The 21,906-nt window shown below is 40.1% G+C and overlaps 2 protein-coding genes across 5 annotated transcripts in view; both read left to right on the top strand.

The window, feature by feature from the left end:
- LOC117449043 (protein NLRC3-like) overlaps window positions 1-9,181 on the top strand; it is a 66,190-nt gene extending 57,009 nt beyond the window's left edge. For 2 of the 3 annotated variants that reach the window (XM_071203678.1, XM_071203676.1), the window contains exon 10: window positions 7,371-9,181. In XM_071203678.1, coding sequence (XP_071059779.1) covers window positions 7,371-7,399 — 29 coding nt within the window. In that variant the 3' untranslated portion in view covers window positions 7,400-9,181. The remainder of the gene's footprint in view (window positions 1-7,370) is intronic. The other variant, XM_071203677.1, reaches the window with a different exon arrangement.
- A 278-nt stretch (window positions 9,182-9,459) lies between these two features.
- LOC117449063 (transmembrane protein 198-like) overlaps window positions 9,460-21,906 on the top strand; it is a 16,164-nt gene continuing 3,717 nt past the window's right edge. Inside the window, exons 1-4 of one of the 2 annotated variants that reach the window (XM_034086436.2) lie at window positions 9,460-9,768; window positions 13,413-13,675; window positions 20,054-20,626; window positions 20,884-21,011. In XM_034086436.2, the coding sequence (XP_033942327.1) occupies window positions 13,525-13,675; window positions 20,054-20,626; window positions 20,884-21,011 (852 nt within the window). In that variant the 5' untranslated portion in view covers window positions 9,460-9,768; window positions 13,413-13,524. Of the gene's footprint in view, window positions 9,769-13,409; window positions 13,676-20,053; window positions 20,627-20,883; window positions 21,012-21,906 lie in introns of both variants that reach the window. The other variant, XM_034086435.2, reaches the window with a different exon arrangement.

Raw genomic sequence — 21,906 nt, 5'->3', positions numbered from 1 at the left:
ACATACTGATATACACATGAACATCAGCAGGAGAATACTCTTTAAAGTAGAGACACTACATACTGATATACACATGAACATCAGCAGGAGAGGACTCTTTAAAGTAGAGACACTCCATACTGATATACACCTGGACATCAGCAGGAGAGGACTCTTTAAAGTAGAAACACTACATACTGATATACACATGAACATCAGCAGGAGAGGACTCTTTAAAGTAGAGACACTACATACTGATATACACATGAACATCAGCAGGAGAGGACTCTCTAAAGTAGAGACACTACGTACTGATATACACCTGAACATCAGCAGGAGAGGACTCTTTAAAGTAGAGACACTACATACTGATATACACCTGAACATCAGCAGGAGATGACTCTTTAAAGTAGAGACACTACATACTGATATACACCTGAACATCAGCAGGAGAGGACTCTTTAAAGTAGAGACACTACATACTGATATACACCTGAACATCAGCAGGAGATGACTCTTTAAAGTAGAGACACTACATACTGATATACACCTGAACATCAGCAGGAGAGGACTCTTTAAAGTAGAGATACTACATACTGATATACACCTGAACATCAGCAGGAGAGGACTCTTTAAAGTAGAGACACTACATACTGATATACACATGAACATCAGCAGGAGAATACTCTTTAAAGTAGAGACACTACATACTGATATACACATGAACATCAGCAGGAGAGGACTCTTTAAAGTAGAGACACTCCATACTGATATACACCTGGACATCAGCAGGAGAGGACTCTTTAAAGTAGAAACACTACATACTGATATACACATGAACATCAGCAGGAGAGGACTCTTTAAAGTAGAGACACTACATACTGATATACACATGAACATCAGCAGGAGAGGACTCTCTAAAGTAGAGACACTACGTACTGATATACACCTGAACATCAGCAGGAGAGGACTCTTTAAAGTAGAGACACTACATACTGATATACACCTGAACATCAGCAGGAGATGACTCTTTAAAGTAGAGACACTACATACTGATATACACCTGAACATCAGCAGGAGAGGACTCTTTAAAGTAGAGACACTACATACTGATATACACCTGAACATCAGCAGGAGATGACTCTTTAAAGTAGAGACACTACATACTGATATACACCTGAACATCAGCAGGAGAGGACTCTTTAAAGTAGAGATACTACATACTGATATACACCTGAACATCAGCAGGAGAGGACTCTTTAAAGTAGAGACACTCCATACTGATATACACCTGAACATCAGCAGGCGAGGACTCTTTAAAGTAGAAACACTACATACTGATATACACCTGAACATCAGCAGGAGAGGACTCTTTAAAGTAGAGACACTACATACTGATATACACCTGAACATCAGCAGGAGAGGACTCTTTAAAGTAGAGACCCTACATACTGATATACACCTGAACATCAGCAGGAGAGGACTCTTTAAAGTAGAGACACTACATGCTGATATACACCTGAACATCAGCAGGAGAGGACTCTTTAAAGTAGAGACACTACACACTGATATACACTTGAACATCAGCAGGAGAGGACTCTTTAAAGTAGAGACACTACATACTGATATACACCTGAACATCAGCAGGAGAGGACTCTTTAAAGTAGAGACACTACATACTGATATACACCTGAACATCAGCAGGAGAGGACTCTTTAAAGTAGACACTACATACTGATATACACCTGAACATCAGCAGGAGAGGACTCTTTAAAGTAGAGAAAAGACTCTTTAAAGTAGGGACACATTTACCTATAAGTCCTGAGATAAAAGCTTATAAACATGTATTTTCAGCAGAGCATGACACACCTCACATTTAATGGTTATTATGACACAAACACACAGAAACCCCTCCTCCTCCTTCTCCAGGGACATGGGACCAACACTGCAGTGATGGAGAAAAACATGTATGAACATCGATCCCTGAGACATCTCTGTGTGAGTCTTTATGACGTGAATGGTTGCACAGCGAGCGACGTCTAAAACATCAGATGGTTTTCACCTGAAGAAATCATTAATGCTGCAGAATAAATGAGACGGAAGATTTAAACATCTCGACTCATATTTATGACACATACAGCAGCTTATAGGACACAAACAGATCCATCAGCTGTGTATTTATAGCCTCAAACATCGTTTCCTTTCCAGATACTAAATATAGATTTGCATTGCAGCAGCTCTGCAGGACGCCCACCGTTTACTTTGTATTTAATGTTACGAACTGCCCAGGTGTGTGTCATGTACTTTCAGAGAAATGTGTGATTTAACGACGGTGCGTTTTAAAAATCGCTTTTCCTCAGAAAATATGGTAAAACCGCCATCACTGTGGACATCCCTTGTTTATTATATTTGTTATCATTTGATTACATGTTAACTTCCAGGTTGTGTGAAACGAGGGGTGTACCTTCTAATGCAACCCTGAGAAAACAATAAGTATGTAATATTCATTTAAATCATTCATTTAGTCCGGCTGCAACCTGGAGTCGCATCTTATTCATTCATTATTTCTTGAATGAGAGTGTGTGTATTATAAACACTTTAATGTCATATAACTAACCAGAGGTGGGAGAAGTACTCAGATCTGTTTCTTGAGTAAAAGTAGAAGTACTCAGATCTTGTACTTGAGTAAAAGTAGAAGTACTCAGATCTGTTACTTGAGTAAAAGTAGAAGTACTCAGGTCTTGTCCTTGAGTAAAAGTAGAAGTACTCAGATCTTGTATTGAGTAAAAGTAGAAGTACTAAGATCTTGAGTAAAAGTAGAAGTACTCAGATCTTGTATTGAGTAAAAGTAGAAGTACTCAGATCTTGTACTTGAGTAAAAGTAGAAGTACTCAGATCTTGTATTGAGTAAAAGTAGAAGTACTAAGATCTTGAGTAAAAGTAGAAGTACTCAGATCTTGTACTTGAGTAAAAGTAGAAGTACTCAGATCTTGTATTGAGTAAAAGTAGAAGTACTCAGATCTTGTACTTGAGTAAAAGTAGAAGTACTCAGATCTTGTATTGAGTAAAAGTAGAAGTACTAAGATCTTGAGTAAAAGTAGAAGTACTCAGATCTTGTATTGAGTAAAAGTAGAAGTACTAAGATCTTGAGTAAAAGTAGAAGTACTCAGATCTTGTACTTGAGTAAAAGTAGAAGTACTCAGATCTTGTACTTGAGTAAAAGTAGAAGTACCAGAGTGTAGGAATACTCTGTTACAGTAAAAGTCCTGCATTCAAAATGTTACTCAAGTAAAAGTAGAAAAGTACTAGCATAAACATATACTTAAAGTCACTAAGTACAGAACTTGAGTAAATGTACTTCCCACCGCTGTACCTAACAGAAGATACACCTCTCATGATTTATTTTATAATGTATAGTTTAAATGCATGAAAGCATATCAGAGACACTCTCCTAATTGAACAGGTGTTCTACACATGGTGCCAAGAGGAGGCTTAACTCAGAGGACGTATGCATGAACACCGCTGCAGGATAATACCTCTCTTGTCTGCAGAGACGTAGAGGACACTCACACACACAGGTAGGAATCATTGCAGAAGCAGAACCAAAGGCCGGCAGCTCATTTGATCTCTGAAGTTCACACACAGGGTTATTCTATAGCTCTCAGGCTGGTTTCCTGTGCTCTTCATGTTTCCTGACTCACATACATATAACACCGACTGCATGTCGAGCACACTCATGACCACAGATCAATATCAGAGTGTTTGCAGAGAGGAACGCTTTGCACGTCCGCTGAAGCCTTCACGCGTGTGTCTTTTATCAAAAAGTCAAAGTCAACTTTATTGTCAATCTTTCAGTTTGTGTGTGTGTTGTGTGTTTGTGCGTGAGACGGAGAGATCGAAATACACTTTCCCACAATCCCAATTACAAAACTACAAATATATATACAAATATGCATTTCCTATGTATACGCAATCAACATGCACACATTAAGATAAAAACACAACGATCGATATATAAAAAATAACAGTCACTTCAATATCTTTGGGAATGTACATGAGTGCATCATGACCAATGTTTATCATGTGTGAACGATATTCAGCTCAGAGGCAGTGTGTCACGGGTGTGCAAGGAGTGGACCCAAAGCACGAAGGCAGACATGGGATTCAAGTACAAAAGAGTCTTGACTTGAAAAGTAATTACAATACAAAAATACATAATAATCTAATCTAATGCTTACCTAACTAAATCCTAGCACAAGACTATCTGATCTTCACCTGACTATAACGATAGATGTGGACAATGACTGTAACTAGATGCAAAAGGAAACCGCTGGAGATTTTGGCTTAAGACACAAGACAATCTGGCAACAAACAAAGGGAGACGGGACACTATTATACACGAGGAAAGTGGACACGGGTGGAAACAATCAGGGGCGGGGCAGACACTGACGATGGCGGGAAAAAGAACCAAGGCAGGAAGAAAAGGAACCAGGAACGAGACAAGGTGAATACAAAATAAAACAGGAAGTGGAACATAAATATCTAAGCTAACAAAAAACATTTCACACAGTTGCGGACGCACAACACAGTGGAAGGATGTATTTGTATTTAAAGAGGCGCTAGCCAATAGGGGCGCGAGGGTTCCGTAGTGATGTCACTATGTTCCGGAAGTAAACAAAGGAGCCCGGCGGCACACATAATTTACCATTGTAAAAAATAATATGTGGCGGGGGCGTAGGAGGAAGAGCTCATTCTTCATCTTCATCTCACCCGTCCGACTCTCTGAACCTGCCTCAGAGGGCGGGCTCTTAGACGGGAAGCAGCCAATCAGAGAGCAGAGATCAAATGATATCCGCTAGAGCAGGGGTCTTCAACTAAAATTCAACGAGGTCCAGTTAGAGAAAATCTCCCCATGCAAAGGTCCGGAACATCAAAATGTCTAACTTGCTTCATGAATTAGTGTGATATATATTGAAGTGACCGGTAGCTTTATCAAGGTCTGCATGTAATCAACAACTGACTGCCAATCAAATAAAGTACAATTCAAAAACAACAATATTTATTGTCAATTAACGTTGAACTCTACAGATATACAGTAAATACTGTGGATATGTGTAATGTTCCTCTCGGGCTGCATTTAAAAATAAAATAGAGAAAATAAATAAAATAGCTTTTGAAAATGTGTGCATCTTAAAAGTGCTTAATTTTAGATAAATAAAATAAAGTGTAGCAGCAGCTTGAGAGTCCCTTTTTCTTTGTTAACCGTTTCACATCATGACTCAACAGTTTCAGACGATTATAGAACAACATCAGTCTTTACACATCATAACAATTGAACAGTTTTAAAGTTTCTCTTTCTTTCCCTCTTATATTGCAGTCCCTCACTCACTTTGTTTAAATTCAGTGTAAGAATTGAGCTTGAGCTTGTCCTGCCAGGAGTTTGTAAATCTGGGCTGAAATGGAGTCAGGGCCATTCTCATACACATGCAGGTGCTCATTGGTTACAGTGATGCAAACACAGGTATGGTGAAAAAAGAGAGAACTATTCGAAGCAGAAAAAAAACAGCGTAATATACCATCTGCCTGCGCTATAATGCTTCAATTAACTGGCTATTCTTTATAATATACTCAGATCAATAGGAGACAGAGATGTTAAGTTAAAAATCAAGGGTTTTTATTATTATTTACAGCAGGGGTGGGGAACCTTTTTCCTTTCAATTTTTACAACATCCTCCGAGGGTCGTAGAAATGATTGAACTCAACCTCTGCTTAAAAAAAACTAAAATCACAGCCCATTCATTTGGCCTTTCTTTCATGCTGTGCAAAGAAAAAGCAACCTCTTAATCCAGATATCTTACGATGACTCGCGCATACATGCACGTGCACGGTGTGGCGTGACCACCAAAACAGAAAGATATGGACACAAGATGTGTGCAAATGTATTTAGTATCCTATCCATGTGAACATGATTTAAGTGGGGGGGGACCTAACCTCCTCTAGGGGGGTCCGGGGGCATGCTCCCCCGGGAATATTTATTTTTAAATATTGAAGTTAAAAGCATCAATCTGGTACACTTTCAGAACAACATTAAGAGATCTATGGATACATCTCTCAACACCCATATGAAACAGAACTGTAAGCATATTTATACCTGTTTTTCATTTAGTCTCATTAATAACTATGTTGATCATATCAAGGTGTGCCTTAACCTCACTGAGCTGAGGTTATTTGAGCCTCTCAGGAGAGAGCTCTCTTCCACCTGGTTGTAGAAAAGCTCTTTAAATTCGTTAGCATAGCTAGCTAACCAGATGCTAATAACAACAGATCGCCACTGTGCTTACAACTAAAGACACAGCCACGCAAACACTGCGGCATGTGTACGGCTCCTTATGGGTATTGCAATATTTTAAGGTCTGGAGCGGCGTTCTGGTGCTCAGCACTCCTTTCAGACGAGACATATACCACGTGAAGACACGTTACGCTCGTGTTGTGTTCAAGGAACCTGTCCTTGGCCAGGAAAAACAGGTACTCGCTTGTTTAATTATTTTTGCGGTCTAGATTTCTTCTTCTTTTTTGAAGTGAGAAGTTGTCCATCAGTCGGACTGACGGACGGACTCCCCCCCACCCCCAAAACGAAAACTCTTCGGTTCTCCACGAATTACACAAGTCACCCAAATCAGCGTTAAAAAAGCGGGAGGAGCCGAAAAATCCCCTATTAATGTATTGATTATAGCTCCGGGTCGGCGTCTGGGTCCGGATCCGGACCGCGGTCCGCCTGTTGCCGACCCCTGCGCTAGAGCCTGCTGCTCACAGAAACATCTAATCGTCCCGCTCTAAACTTCTCTGTAGCCTCGAGTCTTAGTCGTGTTCACTCTGTGGAGGAAGTGCGACTACAGAGACAGAGAGGATTTCCCTTTAATAATAATAATAATAATAATAATAACATTAAAGGTGGGGTAGGTAATTTTGGAGAAACCAGCTCGAGTGCGCTAGAATTTGAAAATACACAGCCGGAAAAAAATCTGCCACTTCCTCACAGAGCCCCTCCTCCAACACACACGAACGGGCACATGACCAATGAGGGCACGAGGTAAGTTTGTGCACAGATGGAAGGCTGACAGGCAGGTAGGCCATCCAGTTACTTTAGCCGGGCCGGCTCAGATGATTGGTCGTGCTTTTTACAGAACCACGGCTTCCACAGATGTCAAAGCACTTAAGATATTCATTGCTATCGGGATGTTAAGAGCATTCCATGGAATATAACAACAAGTGTATCTCGAGCCGGTTTCTCAAACTTACCTACCCCACCTTTAATAATAATAATACACTTTATTTGTATAGCACCTTTAAGTTTCTGAATGCTTTGCTCTGTATCTCCTCCCTGTCTCCAGCAGATGTCGTCCTCTCTTCCTCCTTCTGATCACCTGCTTCCTCTCAGCCACTTCCTGTTTGTCGTCATCACTTCCTGCCTTGAACCGGCAACCTGTGAGCTTAATGAGTCTTCACTGTTTTAATGAATCACTGAATGTAATGATTGATGTTTCTCGTGTTGCTCTGCGCTCCCCTTCCCGACACATGGTGACTGATGTGTTATCTCTAATGTGCTTTGTGCTAAATGCTAGCTTTAGCGTGCTAACGCATGCTCACTGTAATGCTGGTGTTTAGCAGGGTCACTGTTCATTGTTTGAGATCCTTTACTGCCGTTAAAGCTCTAATGCTACAGTAATGTATGTATTCATTCATCCTGTTGTCTTCGGGTCAAATCTGACCGATCTACTACTTTCATCAATCATAACTGTTTTACATTCGATTGCATTAAGGCTTCATGATATCCTTCATAGTAGACATTTGAACATGTAACATTGCTGATCACACTTTCATTGAATTTTGGATGATTTAGTCAACTTTGTAACACCATGGTGTTCCCGATCAAACATGACCGCCATGAAGAAAAGGAAATAGTAACCATCCGGATCAGATAAAACACACACACAATGACCCACACACACACACACACACACACACACACACATACCATGTATACATCACTTCAGGGGACATTACATTGACTTACATGCATTTCCTGGAGACTTATCCTAACCTTAACCAGAACCAACACATGCCTAACCCTTAACCTTAACCTAACCCTAACCCTAACCAAGTCTTCACCCTAAAATTAATGATTCCCCTTATGGGGACCTCCATTTTGTCCCCATAAGGGAGGTGAGTCCCCACACGTGACTGTGTAAACAGATTTAGGTCCCCACAAGTATAGTAATGCTAGGCCACACACACACACACACACACACACACACACACATACACACACACATACTCTAGATGTGTTCCCGCTCTTATGTGCCCCTCCCCCCACATGGATCACACCTGGCACACGCGATACATGTTCAGTGTCTGTTCTTTGTATATTTACTGCAGTTCTTCATGTATACCAGTAGTCTGATACAATATGTACAGTTGTGTTTCTGATGAGTCATCCTCCTCATAACTTTAAGGCAAGGCAAGTTTATTTATATAGCACTTTTCAACACAAGGCAATTCAAAGTGCCTAATCATCTTTAAGCAATCATCGCTCAAACAAAAGCTATGGTTTGGTGCAACCAACAAGTACTTCCATTCATCTGCAGATTCTTTTCTATTGTTTGTTTTATAAAATGTAAAAAATAGTGAATAATGTCAATCCCAATGTGATGTCTTTTAATGACTTGTTTTGAAGAGAACAGGAGGGTTAAACAACGACCGTGTATACAAACACATCTCAGAGAAGAGAAGAGAGATTGATGCCATATTTAAATGTTATTTTATCTTGTTCTAATAACTTTTAAATTCTATTTTATCATGTTTTATCACCACTGTAAAGCGTCTTTGAGCACCTGGAAACGCGCTTTGAAATGCAATGTATTATTATTATTATTATTATATTTTAGCTGATATCTTATGTCAAGTGACTTTTTAGTTATTAATAATCTCTTATTCTGATAAGTTGATATACACCAGTGTACTGCACGTTTATGAAGGTGCACCCTTTCTCTTTAAGATTTGAGTATTTCATATTGAATTTATTTAGTTTATAAAGAGTTTTTTTTAATTCTTTACTTCTGTTAAAATACTCGTACCACACTGTAAACAATACTCAAAATGATCTGCAACATGTTGTGTGAATTAAACTGATAAATAAATCAAAGTATTGTGTTTTATTATATAATGATGATTAAAACATTAATTATAAGGGCTGTAAATCAAAAATAATATTGTGTTAAAAGGTTATATTTATATAAGTATAATTAAATGAATCTATTTGTGAAGCACCTTACATTCAAGCAATGCAGCACAAAGTCATTTAGAAACAGCAAACGGACAGAATTCATATTGAAAAAGTCAAATAAAAAACATTTCAGACCAGAAATAGATAGAATACATAACATCAAATATTAAAATCAGTGTTTGCCGTGGCATCCGAAGAGGTGGAAAATAGAAATAAAGGATCTTCAGGAAAGTCCCAGAGTTAAAGGGATTTGAGGGGTTAAAACGAGGTCTTATATCCGTTTACCTCCAGCCAACTTAAAGCCTAATTAAAGGCGACGTGTTAAAGACAAAGCTCTGATGGGATGATGCAGCTCCAGGTGCATCATGGGTAGTGGAGCAGCAAGTCGGCCTTGCACTTGGCAGCAGATGGTGAGAGCCGGACCGAGGAGCAGCAGATCCTGCTGGAAAACACTTGTTTACCTGAAGACGCTCACTTCATGTCTGTGAAGACATGCCTCACTGCAGGTAACCCTCACACACTTCATTGCTCTCAAACTCTATCTGTGTGTATTGCATGTTTAGCGGGAATGTTTAACTTGGTGCGTGCAGTTTGCAGAGAAAGTGGTGTTTGTGTCATTGCAGTTAGAAGTATCTGATGATATTGGCAGTAATATGTGTGAAGGAGCTAAATCTGCTCTAAGTCCATCTGCTGCAGATCTGCTGAGAGGTTAGACCTGCAGGTAAACACGTCACTGTGTCACTCGGGTTCAAGTGTATACTGATTTATGTGAGTGTTCTACATGATGCTAACCAGTGGAGGAAAGCGACTAAGGTATCATTTTTAAGGAGAGCAATTCTTTTTTCGTCATCATTCTAAAAACTTTGGATTTCTTTTACTTTATTTACCTACATTAATATTTATGTTTATTTAGGATCCCCATTAGCTTTATTAGCTTTACCGGCAGTGGCTCAGTCAGTATATATGTCAGTCAGACCTAAATATGGAGTGTGAACTGTGACTTGGAGAGGTCCCAGTTCACCTCCTGCCCTGCCGTGGTGCCTTTGAGCAAGGCACCGGTCAACCCCCTTCTCCCCTCACTCCCATTGCTCCCCGGGTGCTGTACAATAGCTGCCCACTGCTCCTAGTACTAGACTCCTGGTGCTAGACTCCTGGTTCTAGACTCCTGGTTCTAGACTCCTGGTTCTAGACTCCTGGTACTAGACTCCTAGTACTAGACTCCTCGTTCTAGACTCCTGGTGCTAGACTCCTAGTTCTGGACTCCTGGTTCTAGACTCCTGGTTCTAGACTCCTGTTACTAGACTCCTGGTACTAGACTCCTGGTGCTAGACTCCTGGTGCTAGACTCCTCGTTCTAGACTCCTGGTTCTAGATTCCTAGTTCTAGACTCCTGTTACTAGACTCCTGGTTCTAGACTCCTGTTACTAGACTCCTGGTACTAGACTCCTGGTGCTAGACTCCTGGTGCTAGACTCCTAGTTCTGGACTCCTGGTTCTAGACTCCTGGTTCTAGACTCCTGGTTCTAGACTCCTGTTACTAGACTCCTGGTACTAGACTCCTGGTACTAGACTCCTGGTGCTAGACTCCTGGTGCTAGACTCCTCGTTCTAGACTCCTCGTTCTAGACTCCTGGTGCTAGACTCCTAGTTCTAGACTCCTGGTACTAGACTCCTGATTCTAGACTCCTGGTACTAGACTCCTGGTACTAGACTCCTGGTTCTAGACTCCTGGTACTAGACTCCTAGTACTAGACTCCTGGTTCTAGACTCCTGGTACTAGACTCCTAGTACTAGACTCCTGGTGCTAGACTCCCGGTGCTAGACTCCTGGTGGTAGACTCCTGGTGCTAGACTCCTGGTGCTAGGCTGCTGGTGCTAGACTCCTGGTGCTAGACTCCTGGTGGTAGACTCCTGGTGCTAGACTCCCGGTGCTAGACTCCCGGTACTAGACTCCCGGTTCTAGACTCCTAGTTCTAGACTCCCGGTACTAGACTCCCGGTACTAGACTCCTAGTTCTAGACTCCTGGTGCTAGACTCCTAGTTCTAGACTACTGGTGCTAGACTCCTGGTACTAGACTTCTGTTACTAGACTCCTGGTACTAGACTCCTAGTACTAGACTCCTGGTACTAGACTCCTAGTACTAGACTCCTAGTACTAGACTCCTGGTGCTAGACTCCTAGTTCTAGACTACTGGTACTAGACTCCTAGTACTAGACTGCTGGTGCTAGACTCCTGGTGCTAGACTCCTGGTACTAGACTCCTAGTACTAGACTCCTGGTACTAGACTCCTAGTATTAGACTCCTAGTTCTAGACTACTGGTGCTAGACTCCTGGTGCTAGACTCCTGGTGCTAGACTCCTAGTTCTAGACTCCCGGTACTAGACTCCCGGTGCTAGGCTCCTGGTGCTAGACTCCTAGTTCTAGACTCCCGGTACTAGGCTCCCGGTGCTAGACTCCTGGTGCTAGACTCCTAGTTCTAGACTCCCGGTACTAGACTCCCGGTGCTAGAATCCCAGTGCTAGACTCCCGGTGCTAGGCTCCTGGTGCTAGACTCCTGGTGCTAGACTCCTGGTGGTAGACTCCTGGTGCTAGACTCCCGGTGCTAGGCTCCCGGTGCTAGTCTCCCGGTGCTAGACTCCTGGTGCTAGACTCCTGGTGCTAGACTCCTGGTGGTAGGATGGGTTAAAAGCAGAGAACACATTTCACTGTGTGCTCTGCATGTGAGACCTGTGTCACATGTAGAGCTGTCACATGTGGGTTTCATCCCTCCCATTCTTCTTCTTCTTTTGCTCTTGACAAAAGCTACTCTTCCTGGGGCCCGACACTTAAAACAATACAACAATAATACAACAACATTCAAGACATAAGTCCTGACATCATTAACAACATCATCAACAATGTCATCCACTTTCAACATCACACTCAGCCAAGGATGAGTGCACAAGACACCCACCAGTACAAAGCATGAAATACAATTCAATTAGGGTTCACAGCTCACAGGGTACATGCTCGATAGTAGATGGCACTTCAATCTCTTCTTGACAGAGGCTCTGGACTCTATGTCAGCGAGGTAGTTTGGCAATGAGTTCCATTCCTTTATACTGTAGCCACAGAAGATGTGTCCTGGGTTTAGGTGCCAGGAGATGGCCTGATGCAGCTTGTCTAGTCTTATGGTCGTGCTCGTCTCCTGTGTAAACTATTTGATCATAAAAGTACAGTGTTTTTTTGCTAAATTGGACATTTCTGAGAAAGGTGATAACACGAGATTGCAGACGTTTCTCAACCGGAAGCCAATTTGACGAATTAAACCTTTTTAAAGTATTTCAATGTCACAATATGTCTAAGGTACTTGTAGTTATCCTGACTCTACTGTTTTCATGCTTTAATGTTTTGGTGCTTTTTTATGCTCATACTTTTTTACTTTTCCAAGTTGATTAATGATTTACAATCGAGTGTAAATTAGATTTTTGTATTTATTGTTTAGCAGTCTGTTGTTTATATATGAGCTTTAGGTTTTGAGAATTGCATGGTCACATCATGTAGACAATATTCTCCTGCAAGTTTTTATAGCTGAACTAGACCTGATTATATTTTCTTTGCCACCTGAAGCAAATAATGTTTTGCCACTTTGCTTGTGTAGAATTGAAGATTAAAGAGGTATTTAAATATAAATACGGCAATACTTTTATCAATATAAGCTCAATCAGTGTCGATGGATAATGACTTAACAGATATTTGCAGGACTTTAACCTGATAGTATTTCTAGTTTAATTCAGTAGTAGTTCTTCCGTCATTAGCTGTCGGAACATGTTGTATTTAGCTGTTTCTGTGATAGTGTTGAGCTCTTAACCACATGCTGGGAACATTAAAAGGGAGTGACAATAAGCCATGAGGTCGCGTCCTCGCCTGCTTCCTGTTCTTTAACAAAACATCCAGGAAACAGAGGCTGGAAACTGGCACATGGGGAAAAGCCAAATACTCTTGCATGTTTGTGAATAAAAGGAATATTTGAAGGATTACCCCGCAGGATGTTCCAAATATAAACAACTCTGAAATTAGCAGGCTTGAAAGTAACATGTAAATACTGTTTATATTTGTGTGTTAACTTAATATGTGTATTCTAAAGCCCTTAATACGCCTCCTCTCTCAGCAGGTGCACAGCAGGAAGCAGCTCAGTTCCTCCTCCTGCAGGACGTCCCACTGTAACCCTCTCATGAACACAGAGCGACCAAACAGGAGATAATATTAATAATAATCCTCCAAAGATGGCCGCCTGGCTGTATGTCCCCCAGGAGCCCGGGGCCCTCACTGCTGGGGGCCACATGTGTTCTCTGCAGGATAACATCAAGCTGGAAGTCTTACCCATGATCCTCTGCTCCGCCGGCATCTCTGCAGGACTCGTATACCTGCTCATAGGTATGTCCTCCTAAAAATTACTAACAAAGCACTTACTGTATATACCAATGAAGGGCTGGTTTATCTAAAGCTAGTTGAGTAGCACTGAACATGTTTGGCTCTATGAAACCTGATTTAAAATATGATTCTGTTTTCTTCAAGTTTGTATCTTCTTGGTCGAATGCACTTATTGTCACTTTGGATAAAAGCGTCAGCTAAATGCAATGTAATGTAAACACAAAAATACTGCAGTAAGGACTGGCTGCTTAATCTGTATCAATACTATGGTTATTATTAAATATATACACATTTTATATGCATTCATTGTTAATTTTGAAATCATTTGACAGCCCTTATTATAATTATAAATACTAATAATAGTAACCATTATTATAAAAAAATATTAAAGGTACGGGAAAAAAGTCAGAATTCTGACTTTTTTCCCAGAACAAAAAAAAAAAAAAAATTTAAATCCTCCTAAAAAAAATATTCATGTGGCCCTAATCCTCTTCCGTATAAAGGAAATCATACAATTCAAATAATATTTAATTATAAAAATAATAATACAACTTTTTAAGAAGAAAAAAGATGAATTGTAAAAAATAAGAATTTTTCAATAAAAAGTAATCAGAAAATAAAATGACTGAGTAAAGTCAGAAATCTGATTTAAAAAACAATATCTGAGAAAAAAAACGATATTGGAAAATAAAATGATTTCTGAAAAATCTGAAGATATGAGAAAGATAATCCAAAAAGAAAAAGTTCTAAGAAAAAGTCATCATTTGCAAAAATAGTTATTTTTTTCTAACAATTGTGTGAGTTTATCTAATTTAGCAGTGATTCCATGTCAGCCACAGCTTGTTACAAAAAACATGACTGATAGTGTGTTTAACTAACTTAAACTAGCTTTATTAAATGTCAGGTCTTTGGCAGGAAAAACATTTTTAATCAATGATTTTATCACTGAGCACAATCTTGATTTTATGTTTTTAACAGAAACTTGGATTGAACAAAATAACAGTGCAGCTGTTCTTATCGAATCAACCACTCCCAACTTTAGTTTTATGAGTCAGGAAAGAATGCATAAGAAAGGGGGTGGAGTTGCTATTCTGTTCAGTGATTCCCTTCAATGCAGGAAGACATCTTATGGGAACTTTGCTTCTTTTGAATATGTGGCCCTTCAGCTGAAATGGTCCTCTCGAGCTCTGTTCCTAAATATCTATAGGCCACCCAAATACTGTGCAAGCTTTTTTGATGACCTTACTGAACTGCTGTCTATAGTGTGTATTGACTTTGACCGTCTAGTCATTGTTGGTGATTTTAACAACCATGTTGACAACCCCCAGGACAGAGGGGCTAAAGAACTGTTTTGTGTTCTTGATAGCTATGGACTGACTCAGCATCTGACGGAGCCCACGCACAATAAGGGGCACACTCTGGACTTAATTATCTCAAAGGGTCTGAATATATCTAAGGTTGTGGTGACTGATGTTGCACTCTCTGACCATTCCTGTGTTTTCTTTGAGAGCTCTATTTCTGTTCACACAAGTGTTCAAAAAGAGGTAACCACAAAGCGATGTTTAACTGAAAATACTAGGGAAATGTTTACTCAGAATTTTTCTTCCACACTTGCCCCTGCTAACACCTCAGTAAATGAGCTAGTAGATCATTTTAATTAAAAAATTAAAAATGTTATAGATGCCATTGCTCCAATTAAGGTAAAGGAAGTGACTGGGAAGAAAATATCTCCATGGAGAAAGGCCATGACCGTTAAAACAGAAAAAAGAGAATGTCGAAAAGCTGAACGCAGGTGGCGAAAAACAAATCTCCAGGTTCACTTTGAAATTTATAAAGAGAGACTTGGCCTTTATAATTTGGAATTGAAAAACGCACGACAATTGTTCTTCTCTGACATCATTACCAAAAACAAAAACAACGCACGTGCCTTGTTTGCTACCGTCGACAGACTAACTAACCCCCCAGTGTCAGTAGCCTCTGAATTTCTATCCACCAGGGCGTGCAATGACTTTGCCTTCTTCACTGACACAATTCAGAAAATCAGACAAGCAGTCAGTGCCTCTGCATCAGGAACAGCAAATGTGTTGTCTCTGTGTCCACTTAACATCAATTCAGACATCATGACACAATTCCATCAGATTAATGATAAAAACCTAGAGGACATTATACAACTTCTGAAATCCTCCTCCTGCTGCCTTGATATTATTCCAACAGGATTTTTCAAAGATGTTTTGCCTTGCATGGCCTCAGAACTACTTCATATAGTAAACAAATCTCTCCACTCAGGTATTTTTCCACAGGCCCTGAAAACTGCAGTCATTAAACCGCTCTTAAAAAAGAATAATCTAGATGCTTCAGTAATGAACAATTACAGGCCCATATCAAACCTCCCATTTCTAGGTAAAATCATTGAACAAGTTGTTTTCCAACAGTTGAGTAATTTCTTGCATTTAAATAACTGTTTCGATGTGTTCCAGTCAGGCTTTCGTCCAAACCACAGCACTGAGACTGCTCTTGTAAAGGTCTTTAACGACATCCACTTAAACACAGACAGTGGCAGAACTTCAGTGTTAGTATTATTAGATCTCAGTGCTGCGTTTGACACTGTTGACCACAGCATATTACTGGACCGACTGGAAAACTGGGTGGGACTTTCGGAAACAGTTCTAAATTGGTTTAAATCCTACTTAAAGGATAGAAACAACTTTGTTTCTATAGGTAAATACACATCTGAGTTGACAAATATGACATGTGGGGTTCCTCAAGGCTCCATCTTGGGGCCTCTTCTCTTTAACATCTACATGCTACCACTGGCTCAGATAATGAAGAACAACAAAATAAGTTACCATAGCTATGCAGATGACACACACATTTACGTAACAATTTCACCAGGAGACTATGCTCCAATTCAAACACTGAGTAAGTGCATTGAACAAATCAATGACTGGATGTGTCAGAACTTTCTCCAATTAAACAAAGATAAAACTGAGGTAATGGTTTTTGGAGCCAAGGCAGAACGTTTAAAAGTTAGCCCTGAGCTTCAGTCTGCAATGTTCAAACCAACAGATAAAGCCAGAAATCTAGGTGTAGTCATGGACTCTGACCTGAGTTTCAACAGTCACATTAAAACAGTTACTAAATCAGCCTACTACCACCTAAAGAATATATCTAGGATTAAAAGACTAATGTCACAGCAGGATTTGGAAAAACTTGTCCATGCCTTTATCTTCAGTAGACTCGACTACTGCAATGGTGTCTTCACAGGTCTCACTAAAAAATCTATTAGAAAGCTGCAGCTGATTCAGAACGCCGCTGCTCGAGTCCTCACTAACACTAAGAAAGTGGATCACATCACTCCTGCTCTGAAGTCTTTACACTGGCTTCCTGTGTGTCAAAGAATAGATTTCAAAATACTGCTGCTGGTTTATAAAGCACTGAATGGTTTAGGCCCAAAATACATTACTGACCTCCTGCTAAACTATGAACCATCCAGATCTCTCAGGTCTTCAGGGACTGGTCAGCTTTCTGTCCCCAGAGTCAGAACTAAACATGGTAAAGCAGCGTTCAGTTATTATGCTCCAAATATCTGGAACAAACTCCCAGAAACCTGCAGGTCCGCTGCAACTCTTACTACTTTTAAATCCAGGCTGAAGACTTTTCTTTTTGTCGCTGCTTTTAATTGAACTATTCATATCTTAAACTGCACTGTAACTTTTATCCATGTACTTTTTCTTGTAATGTTTAATTGAACTATTTATATTTTAGACTGCACTGTAACTTGTATCCATGTATTTTTCCTTAATGTTTATTTGATTAGCTTTTCTTTTTTAATGCTTAATGTCTTTCATTTTTTTTTTTTGTAAAGCACTTTGAATTGCCTTGCGTTGAAAAGTGCTCTATAAATAAACTTGCCTTGCCTTGCCTTGCCTTAACAAAAAAAGTAAAAAATATGCAAAAAAAGGTCTGAAATCTAGTAAGAGTCGATTCTGAGAAAAAAGTTCAATAGCTAATTTTAGGGGGAAATTATGATTTTGTGGAAAAAAAGTCCGAAATCTGAGAGAAAAAATGTAATCGGCAAAACAAGTCAAAATTAAAAAAGAAAAGTTATGAATATAAAAGTCAGAAATATAAGAAAGTCAATTCTCAGAAATAGGTGAAAATTCGGAGGAAAAACAGTGAAAGTAAGAAGTGCATCAACATTATTTTAACAAATCATATATTAATAATGTTCAAATTGTACTACAATATACAGTATACTGTATTGATATCACAATAAAATTACACAGATAAAGTGACAGACATAATCTCATTTGTATCCCCCCCTCTCCTCAGGATACCGCTGCTTCAAGTTAATAATGTAATAATAACAGTACTACTTAAAAAAGAACTTCATAATTATAAAAAATAACACTTTTTAAGAAAGAAAAGATAAAAGAATAAGAATTTTCAAAAAATGTATTCAGATATCTGGGAAAAAGGCAATTCTGAGAAAAAAGTCGAAATTCTTAGTGAAGTCGGAAATCTGATCAAAGAAAATGATTTAAGGTAAAAAAAAAAAATTATTTAAAAAAACAGATATAAAAAAAAAAGTTAATTTGGAAAAATCTCAAAAATATGTGAAAAATAAACAAAAAAACAAAAGTTCTAGGAGAAAAGTCATTTGTAAAAATAGTTATTTCTGAGAAAAAAAAAATGAAAAAAAAAAAAAAGTAATGATTCTGTAAAAAATTGAAAAAGGTCTACTCTGAGAAAAAGTTTAAATCAGCAAAAAAAGTCAGAATAAAAAGTGAAAAAAATCTAAACATATTACATCACATGTCATTTGTTAGACGCTTTTATCCAAAGCGACTTACATACATTCAGTACTGTGGGCAATCTGTGGGGTGAAGTGTCTCAGGGACACAACGACATGCTGACTGCAGTGGCGGTTCTACGGGGTGGCACGGGGTGGCAGCTGCCACCTCAGAAAAATGCCTTGCCACCCCAGCTGCCACCCCAGTTGGCAGCTTTGTTTTGAAAGAAAAGTTGTGGCTCATCGGACATTTATGAGAGAAAGTCTCTAATGTCCGAGTGCAAGTGAATGCAGCACAAGACGCGAGCCTTTTAACCCCTCCCCCAGCCCTGGCGCGAGCGTGGAAATATGATTGGCGCGATTTCATTTGAACGGGGGGACGGCGCAAAACGAGAAGCATTCGGATCCAGGTAGACGGAAGGAATGAGGTATTTGAGGTCTACAATGACAGAGAAGAGACCGTCAGTGTGGCTGTACTCGGCATTGAATCAAACGCACTACAGCTGTTGATCTTAATACGTTTGTGAGGCGTTTTGCTGAACAACATGGTAATCGCCGCATTCAGCTGTAATAGACATGCCAACTTGATGCTCTGCTCACGGATGACTCGATGAGCATAACAAACTGTTAAGATGATGACCTTGCGTGTGTACAATTTTTTTTTTTCTTTGAGGGGGTCTGCCCCCAAAAAACTGTTTCAAGTCCTGAGAAAGTCAAATAAGACGGTGTGTAAAACTTCACTGCCCAGTCAACAGAAAGTAACCACTTTGATTTAACTAGGCCAGTTGGTAAGGACTTTCCACTGGATAATAACTGCAGCGATGTTTATGTTTTAGCTGAACACACGTTTTTTAACCCTAACTGATGCAGTTAGTCACTTCTTTAATGTTTGTTCTTTCTGATGTAAAGTCAACTTTGTAACTGTTTGCAGTAAAGTTGTGGGGCGCGGAACTGTTCTTTTGATTATTTTGATATATGATAGTAATTACTTGTCTTTCAAATTTGAAGGAGGGTGAGCAAGCATCTTGAGGAACATTCATCATTAAAAAATATAGTTTATTCAATAATAACACTGAATATGTGAATCATAACAGTGATTGACAGCTGATAGGAATAATATGATTGTTAATAGTATCATATTAAATCAGACAAACATCTACGAGACAGTTAATTCATGTACTTTTTTGGTACCCCTGCTGGTCTAAGAGTGAAACAAGCTAATTCAGTTCGAATTCATTAATGATGTGCCACAATAATATCACCAAATGTTATTGAGTTAAAATATCAATATTGTGGCTTTCCAAGTTAACATTAATTGATATGACTGCGATTAAATCAGCATATACTTCTAGATCCGCCCCTGGCTGACTGCAGTGATCAAACTTGGTACCCCCAGATTCGAAGTCCAGCACTCTATCCACTGAGCCACAGCCGCCCTTAATAATGTGCAAATAGAATATACAGTATACTGTATGTATGCATTTATATCACTATAATAATCAGAATCAGAATGACTTTATTAAGCCCACAGAGGGGACATTTACAGACAGAAATCAACTCTCATTTATTCCCCCCCCCCTCCTCCTCAGGATACCGCTGCTTTAAGGCGGCCATGTTCCTCTGTGGCTTCCTCTGTGGCTCTGTCTCTCTCCCGCTGCTCCACCTGGACCATCCTCTGATGGCCGACCTCTGCCCAGGGACCAGGCTGGTTCTGGGGCTGGGGATCGGGCTCCTCACAGGGCTGATGGCCCTCCTGGTGCCTCCGCTGGGGCTACTGCTCAGCGGCCTGCAGCTGGGGGCCCTGCTCTCCGTGGGGCCCCTGATGCTGCTGGCTCATTTCCACAGCCTGGGGCCAGTGTTGGGCCCCCTGAGCGTGGTGCTGGCTTCAGGCCTGATCGTGGCCCTGATGACTCTTCGCTGGCAGAAGGTCCTGATCATCGCCTACACGTCGGTGTTGGGATCCGCCGTCGTGCTGCTGAGCCTGGACCTCCTGCTGGGAGGGGCCACAGTGCTGGATCAGCTGTTTGATGTGTTCACTGGGAACCCAGTTAAACCCCTCTGCTGGTTCAACTGGGCCATCGCTGGGCTGGGGCCAATCCTCGCTTTGATTGGTGGAGCCGTGCAGTGGAGGTTCACAGCCAGAGGATTTTCACACAAAGAAGGTGAGTTCCTCTCCTGCTGATGTTCAGGTGTATATCAGTATGTAGTGTCTCTACTTTAAAGAGTACTCTCCTGCTGATGTTCAGGTGTATATCAGTATGTAGTGTCTCTACTTTAAAGAGTCCTCTCCTGTTGATGCTCAGTGTGTACTAGTGTTTCTACTTTAAAGAGTCCTCTCCTGCTGATGTTCAGCTCAAAAAGTTATCCTGTAATGTCATACTTACACTTTATTTGTATCTCCCCTTTCGATGCTTTCCAGCTGCATACAAAAAACAGAAGAAACACGTGAAGAAGCACAAATACAGAGAGTTGAGGAGACGACCTCCACCTCACCGGCGCCGCCGCCCTCCACCTCTGAAACGCTACGCCGGAGACGTCCTGGCACCGGTCAGTGTTTACATTCAGAGACAAAGTGCGGTTCTTTGTTGGTCCCTAAAGGCAGCATCTCCCTGGTCCAATGGGATTCCTCCATGTGATTTTGGATAATGTCAGAAAATACGTTCATGATACTTAAACGTTTAGTTCAGCAGGATAATCTCCACATATTACAACCCAGTCTTACGGCATTTTGTGTTATAGTCGTGTATTACAATGCCGTTATGTGATGACTTTCAAAGAGAAAAGCAAGAACACTCGGAATAAAGTGTTCTTTTTTATTTATTTTTTTATTGTTTTTCAGATTTCATATCGCATTAATAACATATCTATACATGCATTGCGGCTAAAAAATCCAATCACCGAGCTTAAACCATAGCTGAGGATCTTGGGTAATCAGTTTAGTGGCTGTGTATCGCAATGATGCTCGAAATGTCCCTTATAGGCCTACGTCTGTTTCCGGCTTTTTTTTCTTTTCTTTTTTCTTCAGTTCCTGACGGACGCCAAAAAAGCCAGAGATTATGGACTTAAACAAATAAATAAAAACAAGGATAATTGTGTGTTATTGGTGAGTAAATAACAGTGTGTTATTTAGAAAATAATAACAAATTAGAAGGAAAAAAAGATTAAAAAAAATACAGATTTCAGTATTCTGAGGCTCTGAGCCATTTATTTTCCTAACAGACGGCAAAGAAAGTCGAACATTATACGATTTAAAATAAAAACAATAATCGTGGCTTGATATTGAGTAAGAAGATGTTTTTATGAACCCCACAGCTTCCGGTCTTCCAAGACCCGAACGGACAAAAAGACGTGCTGCAGGCCCGAAACATACTACCAATAGAAATACATTGCTTTTAAAATCGTTCTGTGTGACACGGAAAAAAAAGGGGGAAATCGTGTTGAA

Source organism: Pseudochaenichthys georgianus, chromosome 7 (assembly GCF_902827115.2).
Source record: "Pseudochaenichthys georgianus chromosome 7, fPseGeo1.2, whole genome shotgun sequence".
Taxonomy (NCBI): domain Eukaryota; kingdom Metazoa; phylum Chordata; class Actinopteri; order Perciformes; family Channichthyidae; genus Pseudochaenichthys; species Pseudochaenichthys georgianus.
The sequence above is the reverse complement of the archived record's forward strand: the minus strand, read 5'-3'. Positions and strand labels throughout refer to the sequence as shown.